Source organism: Macrobrachium rosenbergii, chromosome 26 (assembly GCF_040412425.1).
Source record: "Macrobrachium rosenbergii isolate ZJJX-2024 chromosome 26, ASM4041242v1, whole genome shotgun sequence".
NCBI lineage: Eukaryota > Metazoa > Arthropoda > Malacostraca > Decapoda > Palaemonidae > Macrobrachium > Macrobrachium rosenbergii.
The window spans coordinates 2,587,587-2,605,174 of record NC_089766.1 but is presented as its reverse complement, the minus strand read 5'-3'; the positions used below and the strand labels follow the sequence as shown (position 1 = coordinate 2,605,174).

Genomic DNA, 17,588 nt, shown 5'->3' with positions numbered 1-17,588 from the left:
CTGAAATGAGAAGAAAATGCAAATAAGCAAGGTACTGTACAATGCGATTTCTTAAATCTTGGAATGTCATTATGTCAGTCTTTAAGATATTCCTTATTATGTATTGTCACGGTACAGGGTAAAAAAGGTCACAGTCCTCAAATAACGGATGTTCTTATCTGTCCGGCCACGCTCTGTCTTTTTGATGGGGATTCTGCCAATAATTTTTCTTTCATTGACATCTCTCTCTTGGCCACTGTAAAAGCCCCTTTTTCTCCAAATACAGAAACATTCAGGAGGTTAACTCTCTAATTAATTAATAGCATCAACAAGCAGAAAATAGCATCTAGGCTAATCTGTGACTCAATGAACTGAAGATTGAATTGAATATAGTGTTTAGGCCACAGGCCAAGCACTGGGACCTATGAGGTCATTCAGCACTGGAAAGGAAATTGAGGGTAGGTAGGTCTAAAAGGTGTAACAGGAGGAAAACCTTGCAATTGCACGATGAAATATTTGTTAAAAGAGGGTGATAGCAAGATGGAAGAAAGATAATATGAATGGAGGTAAAGTAAAAGGAATGAAAGAGGTTGTAGCTAGGGAGTGAAGGGATGTAGCAAAGAATCTTTAGTAATGCCTACACTGCACCACATGAGGTGCACTGTAAGACGTCTGTGACTGGTAAGTAATTTCTGCTTAACTGCATACCAGTCAGTCTCATTATGGTACAAAGGTACTAAACTCATTTAATTTCTGTAAATATTTCCATGAGTATTCTGCATGAATCATGAGATGCCAACTAACTGGGCAGACACCTGTAGTGTAGGATACAAGATACAGTAATCACATCTCATCCATACTACTGGTAAGAAATGATTCATGAACCTTAAGTAATGCCTACAGTGCACCGCATGAGGTGCAGTGAAGGCACTACCTCCCCACGGGGACCTGTAGCATCGGATGCAAGGTAATTATGTCTTATCCATACTATCAGTAAGAAATGATTCATAAAATATTCATTGTACATCACAGTTCAGATGTTGGAAGGATGAATGAAAATATATCTTGTAAGATGAAAACTTTATAGTGCTTTATAACAAATATAAGTAAATATATTCATTCATTAATAATAACACGGATTTCATGAAACAACAGTTACCTATGCATCTACAAATCACTCTTACTTAAGCCTTTGTGCAATATGATTAAGGTATAATTTCAAAAACATCTGATGACACTCAATATCCGAATCACAGTAATGTCCCTTGGACATTTTAAACCACCTCCTCCTCAGTAGTATTTGAACTGAACAAGAGACATATCTCGCAACTTTTAAATATATACTAAAAAACAATATGCTCAAATGTAAACTGTATCAACTCAGTAAATTACAGTTATACATGTTCTACTGTAGGACAGAACATGACAGGATCACCTAATCCTACAAAATACCAATATGTGACCTTGTCATTAACTTTAATCAATCTTCATCATCACAAACATCTGCTGTAAGCCCAACCTAATTCCAATTCCTATGTAAAGTCATTAACATTATCAGTATTATTATTATTATTCAGAAGATGAACCCTATTCATATGGAACAAGTCCACAGGGACCATTGACTTGAAATTCAAGCTTCCATGGGATATAGTGTTCATTTGAAAGAAGTAACAAAACGTAACAGGAAATACAAAAAGAAGAGACCCGTAACTATGCAACATTTTGGTTTTTGTTTGTCATATGAGTAACTGTCTTCCAGCATTGTAGTGAAAACACAAATGATGCACTACAGAAGACATGAACTTTGTCAAGAAGATAATAATGAGTTTGGAGTCAGAAAGAAATCCATGTACAGTACTATATTAAAAAAAGAAATCACAGTTACATACCCTTTCTCAACCTTCAATGCAGTTGATACGTTACAACAAGGTCATTCAACATGAGTACACATTCCTATGGAAAGTGAAAAAAATTGGTTGCCAACTTGCTAAGCAGGCTTCTACAGAATAAAAAAACTCCCATAAAAGAGAAAAAGTGGAAGAGAAGGATAATATACATAAAAACAAATATACCGTAAAAACATAATAGAGTACAGATAAAAATATATAGAAAAAATACGTATATAAACAGATCAACAATAAGATAAACAACTGTATTAAATTAAAAAAAATGCCACTGTTCAATTACCCCTGTGCATACATTATAAAAAACTTTCATAACTGATTATCCTAATACCACACAGTTTTCTAAAAGTTGCGTTCCCTCTCTAACCAAGTTAAAGAATGGTCTCTCTCGCTCAAAGCAAGCAGCTGAACTGTGGGAAGTTCTTGAGTTTACACTGGGTGTAAATGTCATTTATTTTGCTGAGCACATTTGAGCAGATTTATGCGAGTGACACTTTCATACCTTGTTTTATCTTCATTGCTTTTCTATGTATAACTACTCTTGTGCATTTAATTTTACTTTTGTATTGCTTTATCCTGTGCTACAGTGCTTTACCTATTATACCCCATGGGTTCTTAAAATACGTGCATACCCTAAAATGTTAAATGAGTAAATAATCTATATATGGTTCGTCCCACACCCAGAGAAAACCGGATGGGTCGAGTTCATCAGTAAAGGCACAGTGCACTATTTTAAAAAGATAACTCCAAAAATTAGAGTGCCATTGAAGAGGTGTACTAGTGGCTAAGGCCTATCAAAAAATCACTTTGGGGTTAATGCTTGGGTCCCTGTAACCACACAGAATCTCTGTTTCTTTGGGTGGCACAAACTAACAGCCAAAACACTCTTAAAAGGTGTGAGAAACCAGATTGAAAACATTAGGGAAGAGGACCAGTTTGAGGACCAAGGAAGAGATAGAAGACAGGGTTTTCCCTCAATAAGTAAAAGGGTGAGGGGCTACACACAAGAACCACCAGAGGTGGATAAGGCTTCATAAGTCAGGAAGTCCGTAGAGTCTTCATGTTCCCTGGCATCTGGTGAGAAAGAAGACACTACAACTGCATAAAATGTAGTTATACGAGGTAGCATGTATGAAAATATGTACCTGTTCACATGATTTGAAAGAAGACACAAAAGCCATGGAATGCTGCGATTTTCGGATGGACAATATGCCAGGCACAAAGTACTAGATGAAATGCATTACAATGAAGCGTGAGTTACAAAGCACTATCATAATCCAGAGAACTTTGTATGTTATGGATGAGATCATAGTTAAAAAAGTGAGATCAAACGAACAAGTCACGAACAGCTCTCAAAAAATTTAAAGATGGGGAAAGAGAAATCTTTCTCTTCATTAATGCAACTTCCATATCACCAAAAAAAAAAAATTATCCATCCACAAATAAAGCTGAAATGAATACAAAAAATCACATCTGCATTGACTGTATGTGTACTTAGTCTCTAATCTATGCACTCGATACATTTCACTACTGAATAGAATATAGAGTACTGTATTACACAATTAGTACCGAATATGAAGAACACACCTTGAACAATTTTATCTTGAATCTGACAGTCATGCTTTGCCCATAAAATAAGTCTTACATTTCACAAAAAATAAAATCTTTCTTCTGATTCATTATAAGCATTCCCAAGGCTAGAGAACTGAACCTGTCATGGGCAGTTGACTAAGTGTTACACTATCAGCTAAGTGTTACAACTACCTAGTACTGTATATATATGCTGATTAACCATTTAAAAATTCATCCTCACAAACACAATTTGTTACACTAAAAATGCAATCGTCTTCCTCAGAAAATATTTTAAGAGTAAAATCTTTCTGTGAAACAATGGAGAAAGACTGGTTATAGCATTATTCTTCCATGAGTTTTATTTGTTTACAAACAGTTTAACTTAGTGATCTGTATGCTAATATGTTATGTTAAACTCTCAAGTGTAGTGACAACACTAATGAAGACAATGTCAAGAACCTCTTTGTTCTTTCAAAGCACATGTAAAAAACCATTTACTTTCCAAGTTTAAAGAAACAGCAACATTGTACATTACTGGAGTCAGGCATGAAAAGGCACAAAAAATGAACCTCATTGAACATTGTGCAGCTAAAGTGAGCGTTACATTTCTACTCTGAATACTTGAACACATTTCATCTGTATCTACATTTGCAATCTCTTTCTTGCTTTGGATCCATAACCCTTGACACTATCAGTGGTCAAGAATTCACTTATGTGGAATTATCAAGTTAAAGCTGTATGTCTGGACCGATTCATCATACATTTACTCTTTCAGAGAGTAAGGTTCTTCAAAAATGGGTGAAAACTGGTACTAAACAAAGTTAACAAAGCTGGACAGCTACGTGGGAAGACCTCCAGGAAAAGTGAAGAAAATTAAAAGGCAGAATCAGTATTCTGACAGCCAAACAGCCTCCCATGAACAATTAGGAGTGTCTACAGTGTTCAAAACAAGGCACACTGTATGAAGTATCCCTCTCTGGGGTACTGTATCTATGAAAAATTACCCAAATGCAAGGCACAACCTATTTTTGCACGGCTATAATAACTTGAAAGTTTGCTAAACACTAACCTAAAATTCTACAAAAAATAGAAAAATTTGTCATGTATAAAGTCATTTAGAAATCAAAAATAACATTTCAACTATGGAATAAATAGGTGTGAGTTCACGTCATACCTTTTTCAGTGGATTGTCTACAAAAGAATAATGGAAAATCTCCATACCAACAAGCAGTTCACAAACGTTGAAACATTACTCAAGAGTATCAGAATCAAGTACAGTAAATCTAATTTACACTTCCTGAGCCAAAAAGTTTTAATGCCAAGATTCAAGAAATATGTTTTCACTCCCATTTGTTGGCAGTGACCTATCCTCAAGACAATAAGCAACAACACTGTATAACATTACAGTGTTGCTTAGCTTAAAACGGTGACAGTTTAGGCATCCAGTAAAATTTGATTGTTCATAAAACATGGAACGCACTATGCAAAACCCTTACACCTTAAAATGCACTAATTTCTGCAAATCAGACTAACATCACATGCAGCAATTAAATTTATGTACTATTGACAGTGGTACCTCCTGTAAATGTTGACAATATCGCAACAAACTTAAGCTGGCCAAAGTACATATAATTTCCATCACAGATAACTAGGTAAAAGGGACAATGTTTTTAAGTCACATAGTGCCTGAAGTTACTCGCTACTAAAGACCCCATTTTACACTAAAAATTTATAAGGTATCCAAGGACAACCATGCATATCAACTCGCTGGTCCCCCAATGTATACAAACCTCTTTTACACTTTCTTTGGCAGAGATGCACTACTGGAGTCCAATTCATAAGATGGAGCACTTGGGGCAGTGGGCACTGAATCAGAAATACCTGGACTGACTGGATAAGGCAAGGCTGTGGAAGGATTCAGTGCTGGAGGTGTGGCACCATCGGACCCTGTGGGGTTAGCGGGGCTGGCAGTAAATGGGGCAGGGGTAGTGGCATTGTATGGATAAGGCAAAGCAGTGGGAATTGATGAGTCAGGTATGGGAGCAATAACACTTCCTTCTTGCGGGTTAACAGAATACGGTGGAGGAGGTTCATTAGCAGAGGGCAGTGGTAAATATGGGGGCGGGGCAACAGGGCCAATGGGGGGGAAAGCAGACGCACCCTGAGGAATACCAAAGCCGTAAAGAGAAGCCTGAGGGGGAGGAGGAGGAGAAACACCGGCATTTTCTCCTGATCTGGCGTCACCGTCTGGTAAGAAGGACTGCTTCTCGGGGTTACCTGACAGGTCCGTAACCTCCAGAGGAGTTTCACTGCCCCTGATCTCGTTGGGTGGCGACACTGGCTGAAGAGCATAGTTATTGGGAGTTTCTTCTGTAGCACTTACCTCAGTATGTGAGGCATCCTCCTTTTTAGTGTACCTGAGGAAATTTTGACTAATCACCAGAACATAAAGTGTGTCAAGGTATTCAAACCTCTTCAATGCTATGATATGTTAAATGGCAGGCATAATCTCTCCTTTTGAAAAGATATGTATTTTACAGTACTTATTACCCATTTAAAAGCTCTTTTATCTAACTGCTATACTCGATGTGCTCATTCTTCATTGATACTAACTGAATGACCTCTTTGTTTGGGCTTGGCAGCATGGCTGGTTAGATTTTATTTTACCAAGTAGCTGTAATTATCTGCACTTTAATATTACTGTATCTCAATTCATCTCTATTGTACTTTCTCAGGCATATCTCATGACATATCCAACCTAGGACATTGTCATCAAATGTGATTATGTTGCATGTTCACAATAGTGCATGACAACTTTTACCTCATTACACTAATCACTTTGATATTCATGAAAAGGAACAATATTGTACTGAATGAATATCTAATAATATACTCTCTATAAGAAAACGGAAACTTACTTTCTGATCGTCCTCTTGATCATGCAGTACCAAAATGCCACAACTATCAAGCCGAGCAGAACACCAACTATGGCAGGTCCTACCACCCCCTCTCGAGGTGGCAGTTCAACGGCACCACAGTCACAGATTTCAGCAGTCCTGTTGTAATAGCAAGGCCTGAAAAAGAAATTCCTCATGAAACTTTATAAGCAGCGTGCCTTGCAATACTTACCAAAGATAATGTTATTAATGGTTCTTTGTATTGCAACTTTGGTACCCTGCCACTGCTTACTGCCTTTACTCTGCATCAGTTCCCTCTGGTCTCCCCCCCAGCAAGCTGTCCAACTTCTTAAATACTTGCTTTAACTCTCAACCCTCATTCAAGAACAAAGCCTCAGGACAAGCCCTGTGAGATTCTTGAAATGTTTTAGTGGTTTCACTAAGCTAATCTATTACAGCAATACGCTGAGACTTATATTTGTCTAATCATGAGCAGCTCTCAACCATGACAAGATTAGGATAACCAAACAAAACACTCTATAACTTAGAAATAACTAGTGAGGGAATGCAAGAATGATCGTTAGCATCATTTTGTTTCTGCAACGAACTTCCCATCTAAAGTCGATGTTGGCTAGTTATAGGAATTAACGTCATCCAGAGATTTAACTGAACCCAACAGCTTGTGACTAACTTGCAATTCTCAAACTTTATTACATTCCAAACGAATGTAACATTTCACATGATATATGAGTGGTAGGTAGCCTGCTTCTTTGTAAATGAGCAGTCTAAACTGCATACATTTCTCTTCTAGCAAAATTTCTAACCTAAGAATTTCAATCTTAACTTTTTCAATTAAAACCTTTGTCTTTTACACACCTGCTTTCTAAATGCACTCACCTATGAAACAAGTAACACATCATTTTATTTATTATAAAGCAGTCTGAAAAGACAGAGGAGAATCACATTTCAAAACTCTCAAAGGGCCTCCCACACCCAACCAAGATGGGGGAATCTGAATCCCTGGCAGGCATTAATGGGGTCCTTCTAAAGTGAACTTGAGGGCAGAGAAGGAACAAACTGTTTAACTAATGGAAGATGGGAGATAGGGTGGTGGAGAGGGAAGAAAAGAGGGTACATTAAAATATACAAAGGAGTATCTTTACTTACTCAGGACAGTCACATTTGAAATCATGACATTCCAATCCTTCGATACAGTCTGAATTGCTGTTGCAGTATTCGTATGGTTTGACCCGATATTCTGAAGAATAAAATCACCAATTAAGAAGTTTGGATCTTTCCTAGATAGTGACGCCCATGGGTTTTCGGGGGTCATTATCTAGGACTAATATTTTTGGGGGGTCATTATCTTTATGATATTTAGTTTTTTGTTAATGTTTTTACGGTAATCCCCAGCAGGCTTGTACTAAACACGCCGCAAAGGTGGATACATAAGGTTTAAGACCCTTAGGGGTCACTATCTAGGAAACATCCCGAAATTTTTTCACACAAGGCATAAATTGACTTATTCGCATTTCTTATAATCCTGGCAGTAACCTCTGAAATCATAGAAACCTGAATTGTCTTAGAGATACCTATATTAAGAATGAGAAAACTTTACAAACCTAAGATTTAGATAATGGAGAAATAACTTACTCAGACCTCTCATTAAGCTTTTGAGAAGCAGAATGTTATCTTTTCATATCACCCCTAATTTGGACCCTATGGTGTACTTTGAAAAAAAATCTAGCACTTTAGCCTAGTCTAGTGCCTTTTACACTTAAACAGATTTCAAGAACTGTGAGGCAATTTGCATCAACACTCTCTGTGAAATATACAGGTGACTGTTTATATCCGTCAACATCCCCAGCTGCCAACTTTAACCTGTGTGGCGTGTAATCAATTACAAAAGTAAAAACAGCCAATTTTCTAAAAAATTCCACCCACCAGTTCTTCCTGATTTTATATAAGGCATCATTTTCTTTCACAGAAAGCAGCAAACACTGAGAAATGATAAGAAAGTGCCTTTTTTGTCATGATAAACACCCCGTTCCATAGATTACCTTTGAAACTCAGGACAACTTAAGCTGTCTCCAGTAACCTGTAGGTTAATGAAAGGACTGCTTACTCTGCTTAAATGTACCATACAACATTGCCTTAATTTTCTGAATGGAATTACACTACTCGTCTTAGATGTAAATATGTACAGTATTTGTTTGTGGTCTTAGTATAAGCTTACTCCAAATGAGCACGTGTCATTTTGAATAAAGCTGATGATAAAAAAAATGAGGATCTGAATTTGTTTAGCTAATCACACATACACAAAGTTTGAACACATCTCATCACATCTCTTCACAGAAGAGAGAGTCAGCATCTCGAAACTGCTGATGAAAAAATACTTACATCCTCAAAATTTCTTATTTATAATATCAAACCCACATCTTTCATGGCTAAACATCACACACACAAACACCTTCATCACGGACACCACTTACCTGTCAAATTGTGAGCTGCAATGTAATCTGCCTTTGGCTCACAATTCCCACTGGTGGTGTTGGCAAAGAAAGAACTGAAATAAGAGAAAGTGTTGTATTTAAAGGAGGCTACATTAACATACGAATTTACTTAGAATAAATTCAATCTAATTTGACATCGGGAACCTTTAGCCTCATTCATATTTTAAAATCATCACAGAGATTTCCTAATTATCAAAAAACCATTTCAGTAACTTCTGAAACTGAAATAACTCGATTGCCTTTCAACATTCTTGTGCACTTGTTTGTTAGAAGTTATTTTAAAACAGTTCATCTCCATTGGTATTGTCCTTATGATTAAGAGGCTTCTTGTCTTGTGGACTGCAAAATTAGTAAAAAAAAAAAAAACTAATTTTCCTCCTAAAAATGTTCTCACATATCACCTTGTACAAACTTATTTACTTTCAGGGTGTCCCAGTAGTTGCAGTACCCTGTAAGGATACTTTTTAATCCCTGATTTCTGACCTACCTAGTCCCAATCAGCCCCTTCATAAAAGTCTTGGACTCAAAAAATTTCTTCAACTATCACCTCAACTGCAATTCTGTATCTAAAAACCTGATGGGTTTACAATGAAACAAATCAAGTTTTTAGAATATAAAATACATAGTATATGAAGAGTTTCCAATAATTTTATTCTAACCCAATCGAAGTGAAAAACAAGGAATGGGAAGGAATGGGATATAAAACTTAGGCTAAAGGCTAAGCACTGAGACCTATGAGGTCATTCAGTGCTGAAAGGAAAATTGAAAGTAAAAAGACTTTAAAGGTGTACCAGGAGGAAAACCTCGCAGTTGCACTATGAAACAATTGTTACAAGAGTGGAAGGCGAGATGGCAGAATGATAGTATGAATGGAGGCACATACTGATCACAAGTATGATGTTAATTTTTTTCTAAAAAAAAAAATTGTTTTGTGCAATAACAACCCAGTTTATTATACTTACATATTCCATTACAGCACACAAAAGTATCAAAACGTTACTTAGCAGATTATACTTACTCGAAACAAACACATTTTCTCTTCTTGCAAATACTATTCTTATTAATATCACATGACTTAATAGCACTACCATTATTTGGGATGTAGCAAGACTCAAGTACCCTCTGGTGAGACACTGTAATGAAAAGTATGACAGGTATGAACATTAATGCCTTGAATAATCTTCCTGCATCAATATTACTAAGCTTCTTCAATGAAAGCTTTAAGCAATTAAGCCACACGGAAAGTCAATCTCTGTTTGACAAATAATTAAAATAAATTTTTGAAAAAAAATTCAAGGTTTCAAAGAATACATCTCACTGGCTTACTGAACACATTACCTTAGTATTTTTAAGGCAAGACTAATTAGAAATTGACGAGAAAAAAAAATGCAATGCCAGAAAGTTTCAGAATGCTAAATGGATGCACAGTACCTCTGTATCCAAATCAAAGGAAAGGATCAGAAACCTCAATGAAATGTTATGTACCTATGCCTCTGACCATGAGTGATTAGTGCGTACGTTTGTGTATGTGTGTGTGTGTGTGTGTGCTGGGTGGGGTGGGGGGTTCAGGGGTTCAGGACAAACAATCCCCATGGATCTTCCAATATTATATTAATACAGTATTTCATACAGAGAATCATAAAAGACAATCGTCGCACCTGACAAACTGATGTTTCTGTAGTACACTTGACTTCTAAAATAAAGCATTTTATAAAGATTAAGGAATAGAATGAAAAGAAGACATAATCTTATTGTAAGTGCATGCTCTCATGACACTGTATCTACTTTATAGAGACATGATGTCACTGAAAACATGGCATAAGAAGAAGGCAATGCTCACATAGAATGAAAACCAATCACTGCAAATACACAATTACTGAGTGTCTCAAACCATGGCATCACAAACACTGCAGCATCTAACACCTATGAGCAAACAACAATGAGTATACTGTACAGTAGAAACATCTGATACCTTTCTAAAACACTAAGGAAACCAAGAACGGGAAAAATCAAAAGAATTGTTGTAGAATAAAAAGGGTACACAAAGGAAGTTGGAGGGATCGAAGAATTTAGGACACAGGCCAAGAGCTGCGACCTATGAGGTCATTCAACGCTGAAAGGGAAACTGAGAGTGAAAATGGTCTGAAAGGGGTACCAGGAGGAAAACCTGGCAGCTGCACTATAAAATCAATTGATAGAAGGTGGAGAGAAAGATATAAGAAAGAGAATATGAAAGGAGGTGCAGTAAAAGGAATGAACGGGCTTGCAGCTACAGACCGAAGGGGTGCAGCAAAGAACCTTAAGTAATGCGTACAGTGCACCGCATAAGATGCACCTACGGGGAACAGGAAGACGGAAAAGGAGACATGTTGGTACATATGATCAAAGCACAAATGATTTCGAGCCACTGAGGAAAAAGGGGATTATCCCTAGTGACACTTTCCTTCAGTGTAAATACCAAAGTGTGTACAATTCCAAAAACTCTGTAAACAAGTCCTTGACATTGCTAAGATGTTAATCATAATAAATATTATAAAACTTTTGCAATTTTCTCTGTCGCTGCAGTCCCATTTCAGACCACCCATTAAGTTATACCACTAGCCTATATACAACACACAGTACAGTACTGTACAACACTGTCACGACGCCTTTCTAAAGAGGAGAGAATATGAACATTAACCTGATTGAATTAAACTCTCAAGCTGCATAACACACTGACATCCTCATTGGAAATGCTTTCAGTGGTCAATACTGTAGGGCACCTCTGTCAAAACTAACTTACCTTCTCTACAAGCTGAATTGATGCGCAGAAAGCCAGCCTTACACAGGCATATATGACCCTTGTCATCACCAAGAGCAGAAAAGACAGTTTTTTGAACACATTCTTCATTCTCACTACAATTCTCCCCCCTCTTGCAATCGGAGAATGAGAGACCCAAATCTTGAAAGAGGGGAGGAAAAATAATTAAGAATTAGAAAATACAAATAAAACCTACAGCACAGATGTTTTCACAAATATCCTGTCTTTACTATTATTATTATTATTATTATTATTATTATTATTATTATTATTATTATAGGTAGTCCCCAGTTTACAACAGGGGTTCCGTTTTTACGCCGCGGTTTAAACTGAAAATCGTCGTAAACCGAAAAATTGTCGAAAATCGTCAAAAATCCTAAGAAAATCTTACTTTTAATGCTTTGGGTGTATTGCAAACGATGTAAACCATTTTTATTGAGTTTTTCATCAAAAAAAACCTCCAAATTTTTATTATTCTGCCATTTTGGAGCCACATTTCTTCCGTCGGATCAGCGTACGACGCATCGTAGCCCCGGAACATGTGTTGTAAACCGGGAAATAATTTCTGATGAATATATTTGAAAAGCGTCGTAACCTTGGAACGTCGTAAGCCGGACCCGTCGTAAACCGGGGACTGCCTGTATTATTATTATTATTATTATTATTAATATTATTATTATTCAGAACATGAACCCTATCCATATGGAACAAGCCCAAAGGGGACACTGACCTGAAATTCAAGCCCCCACAGAATATGGTGCTCATTTCACAGAAGTAAAAAAAGGTAATAGGGAACACAGAAAGAAGAGATCAGCTTCTAGAAAAGAAAAAATAAATTAGCAAATTAATAAATAAATATGAATTTAGGAAATAACAGAAAAAGAGCAAAGACAATGGTTGCAAGTGCACAAAACATTTCATTAAACCTACATGAAAAGAGAAATTGAAATAAATTTAAATGTCATAACTAATCCCACTTGCCACTTAACTTCAAGAATTTGTTGGACACCATCTTGCCCAACACACAGAGTAGTGAATTCTAAAACCTTGACACACAAATGGTCTTCAACAAAGTTTATCACGTCAAACCTGGGCTACTGACATGCACTTGATTTAATGGTATTTTAAGAGGTATCAGGAAAATTTTCAAGAAATATGAATGCTCCTTAATAAGCTCTTGATTTTTTAAAAAGAAAATTAATTTTGATACAAACCCATCATCTAAATTAATTTCCATTAATGCATCATCATCTATAAAATAGTCATCTACCTTATTGCAACCATCAGTTTGAATAAAATGTTAGTGATTGCATACCTCTAACAAAACTCCCTAAAACAACATATTTCTAGATGACATTATCGCACAATTGTCTCTCATTTTCCAATTATCCTTTTTTATTGACCATACAAAAACACCTTACGCCAACGTAGAGATTATACACTATTTCTTTTTGTCTCTAGTCTTGACCAACACATTTTACTACCACAGCGACATGGCATGGACAGACTATAAAATTTAGGCCTAAGGTCATTCAGCACTGAAAGGGAAATTGAGAGCACTGTATACAAATTTTCATAATAAAATTGATTATCTGGATACTTACCTACTGTTAAAGTTAGCTTATATCCCTGTGCCGATGGGCGAGTCAGCATTCAAACAAAAGATCGAATGGCTGCCCAGATCACTGTCTTGTACACCTGTTCTCCACCAGGTTGTTTGGAATGTTTTAACTCTTGTCGGAATCCTCCTTGACAGCCCACTAAGTTGTGGGGTCTACTTTACAGTAGGTAAATTTTTTTTATGAAAATTTATATTATTTGGGATGACCCAAACCTACTGTTAAAGTTAGCCGATTCCTGCACTGAGAAGGGGATGTGGGTAGTGCAGCTAAACAAAATTTCTTCAGTCAATCAAGCTAAAGGTTTTATGCATGAAACCCAAAACATTCTTAGCTGACCTGGAATCATTTCTGGATCTTACTGCTCCTAAGTAAGTCTCTCTAAGCATGCCAGGAGGCCTGCAACTGGCCATCTACCATGAACTTATCCCTGAAAGGTATAAAATAAGCCTTGTACCAATATATCCTCCCTTACTGCTTTAACCTGTACAGCATAAGCCTTTGCTACAAATAGGAGCAAACGTGTTCTCACTTCTTCCAAGACGAGTTAGTATAAGCACGAGAACATTAGGCTGCAGCATCAGAAACAAGTTAAAAACTAACACTCTTCCTCACTAAACTCACGCTGGCACCAAAAACCCTTAGAGCTGGCTTCACAAACTCCCTAAGTTGGTGCCAAAAACACACTAAGCTGGTGCCTCGACTTCTCTAAGCTGATGCAGAGAGGAGGCAATATGTTGTGCAAAAGTTCTATAAAAGATAAAGACTACAACAGTCTAAACTGAGACTCCATTTCAGCATGTCCAAAGCACTTGATAGTCTTGAGTTCGTCTCTTCACAGGAAAGAGAAAAGAAAACCAAATCTTCTACCATGGCCAATTAAGCGCTGATTATTGCACAAGAGGCAGTGCTCCACAACCTCATAAAAACCAGAAGACAAGCCCCGGCAGACCAAAAGGAAGCTTGTGCGCCAGAATACGAGAAAACTTACGAAACACACTCTAATTGAAGGAGAAAGCTTGGGTTCTCTTCTCCAAAATACTTAAAGGGTGCCAAAATACTTGAAGATAAATGAGACCTATCTCTAGGTGGCCTCTTTCCCCAACTTAAATGAAGATACAGGGAAGCACAATCCTGATCAAACAGAAGGAGATCCTCCGATTCAAACTCTTTTTCCACCAGAGGGTGAGGAGGAGACAGCTGGCGACAGAAGGCGACACCTGGCAACAGGAGGGGACAACAGGTGAGTACGTGCATCGCATCCACAACTAGATAAAAGGGAGACGGAAACGCGGTCTGAAGCGACTGCTGAGCGAAAGAAAACGAGGTGCCAAAAGAAAACGGGAAATGTTGGGAGGCGGGGGAAAGAGACGTCACAACGACTCTCCCCCTCGTCCAAAAGCGAGTCAACAGACTTGAGAGCTTTCCCATACAATACATCCTTAGAAAGCTATGCAGCTTGAATAATATCTAGTTTGGAAACCACAGAAGATACTGTAACCAGGGTAGATTTGGAAAGAGAAACATTAATTGATGTTATTTTCTTACACTTACTTGTATGGTAAAAATACAGTATTTTCATTCTTTCAGAAAAAACTAGTGTTCCTCAGTACGCTCATACTCGTGGGAACAATGGTCATTGACAATAATTATGATTTCTGGTTCCTGGGCAATTAAGATTAAAGAGTTCCACACTTACTAGTGTTATATTACAATAGTAATTCAGGACCTTGAGAGTAAACATCTCTTTAAGCTCCTTCAGAATTACCAGACCCATGGGACCTATGGCTGTTTTGCAAATCTACAGTGGATGGCTTTATACCAGTCAAGGAGACAATGGGGCACCTTAGACTGCTGATCCAACAGTGAATTTCTGGCTATACACTCGAAGGATAACAAGATTGTCACCTACCTTGACATCAGTAAGTAGTGAAATAACCTCTACTGCCAAGAGGTATGTGAAGACCTCCAACTTTAAGGTATATATCCAGAAGAATGCACAGGGACAATATCAAGAAGTCATCATACTGTATAGTATCACATTTACTTAGTACCGAATCAAACGAAAAACTTACGTTGTAAAATTCTGCCACATGTTGGCGCCAGATCAGAACTGTAGAGTACTTCAATTTCTGGGTTACAGCGACAAACCCCGTCATCGCAAACTTGTTCTTCCAACAAGGTTTTTGGGTAGGAACAAGACCCAGAACCTGTGCACTTCTGACCAAGCGCACTCTCTGTGAAAAGAGGGCACGACCATATTAAACTAAAATAGCGCAGCTGTCAATATCAGATTACAGAATATAAGATATGGTAATCATTTTCTGAATAATTTCTCAGAACAAAATGCAGTACATCAAAGTCAAGAAAATGTTTTAGTAAGATGTTCATCAAATTTAACTAATGTTATAAATCTTTACCAATATCATCCTCCTGCTACATTCACTGTTTAGCAACACATTAAATCAATTTTCCAATACGATGAACGTTACTGAATGAAGTGGAGCTCCATAACTTGTGAAGAGCACAACGAACTCTGCACTGACACAGTTCTACCAACTAGGTTAACATAATTTCTCTAATCTATGAGATTTACTCCACCTTACAAAAGTACATTGTGACCAATGGACAAACAGACCTAGGTTTTGAATAACATCAAGTATAAAATAAATGTGGTCAACCCCCAGTATTCGCATGTGATGCGTACCACAGCCCCCAGCGAATAGCTAAATCCACAAATACTTGACAAATCTCTTAAAATGCTTATAACTGCCTATTTTGATAATTCAAACACCAAAAAAACACCTCTAAAAATGCTTATACCTGAGTATTTTAATATTTTTATCACAAAAAGTGCATTTAGTCATGAATATCATATGAAAATACAGTAATCAGTGAATAATCTCTATGAAAAATACTGCAAATAGGCGAATTTTCTGCGAATAACGTGTATATACATTCCACTGAAAAATGCATCTCTTCCTCTTACCATTGAAGTGTTTTTTGTTTAATTGGCTATCCTTAAATTTAGCCCAGTCTAGGGGTGTGCTTAAAATGTATGTAGCCTGTCCTGTAGGGGTCAAGATTAAGGGAGAAGCACAAAGAAGAAAATTGTATTTCTAAGCAAGAGCTCTGCATGGAATATTACCTTGGAAATTGATTTTTCCTATACTTTTTGTGTTGTGGATGCAGGAGGTGGTGTTGTTTATTGTTGGTCAATTATATTAACCTCATATCTCCCCAGCATGGTTGGGGACCCTTTAGGAATGCGTGGTTTTGGAGACGTTAAGAGAAAGACCGGACCACCATGTTGTTGTTATGGATTGGTTCCATGCGTGCGCAAGTCATTAGGGAGCCATATGTTTAACAAGGGACTGGCTAAGGAAACCGATTATAAAAGGAACTATACTAACCTAACGTACCCTAACCTAACCTAGCAGGCCACGTTCCTTAGTCCGGGGGCCTCCGCCTGCCAAACCTCACGTGAAGGAAACTCCACTTTTTTCAACACTGCGCATGCATGATAACATTCCAGGATGGCCAGCACACAAAAACATATTAGTTCTGATGTTAATTACAGGTTAATTATAGTCTATCAACAAACAATAATGGTAAATTGCTAATAGCCTCAGCAACCAAAATACTACAGGAAAAGTCGATTTCTAAGGTAATACCCGAAGCGGAGCAACCTCAAAGTTCTACCAGACAAATAGGAGAGGTATTTAACGAGGGAAATTTTGTTTCTCTAGATTTAGGGCTCTTTATAGAGGCCTTGGCTATATAGTAGGTTAGGTCGAGTGGCACCTAGGTCAGGTCAGGTGAGTAGTAGAGGGGGCAAGTACGATCTAAATTCCAGTTTTTCCACGGAGCATTTAATGGGGCGAATCACTCATTTGGTAATTTCATATTCAAAGGATACTAAATTAAGCCAGGATTTTATAGTTAGGATACGATATGGGATACTACGCATCCTCCCACACCTCAGTTTAATAAATAAAGACTCACCCGAAATGTCAGTTATCCATAATAACGTAAATAACAAAATATGCCACTTGAATCGACCCATTTTTCACGAGTCCTAAGTCTCTTGGAAGCTTGGTGACAATATTTAAACTAAGTAAGTTATACCATCACTAAAATTTGGCCTGAAGTGATGTAGTCATTGTAGTGTGTAAACATCCGCCCAAGTTGTAAACAATACACGATTTCACGGTTCCGAGAAGTGCGGCATCGTGACGTACCGGACGCCCTTTTCGCAACATGATGAAATGTGTGAATGAATAAATAAATACATATATATGAAT

The 17,588-nt window shown here is 37.3% G+C and overlaps 1 protein-coding gene across 1 annotated transcript; it reads right to left on the bottom strand.

The window, feature by feature from the left end:
* Positions 1–1,044: 1,044 nt before the first annotated feature.
* Positions 1,045–17,495, bottom strand: LOC136852903 (uncharacterized). The gene is made up of 8 exons (XM_067127856.1): positions 17,290–17,495; positions 15,360–15,521; positions 11,648–11,806; positions 9,884–9,998; positions 8,845–8,918; positions 7,520–7,610; positions 6,374–6,529; positions 1,045–5,872 (listed from the first exon to the last, which is right to left on the bottom strand). Exons 1-8 carry the CDS (start codon positions 17,348–17,350, stop codon positions 5,251–5,253), a joined length of 1,440 nt encoding a protein of 479 aa, XP_066983957.1. The 5' UTR covers positions 17,351–17,495; the 3' UTR covers positions 1,045–5,250.
* Positions 17,496–17,588: the final 93 nt, after the last annotated feature.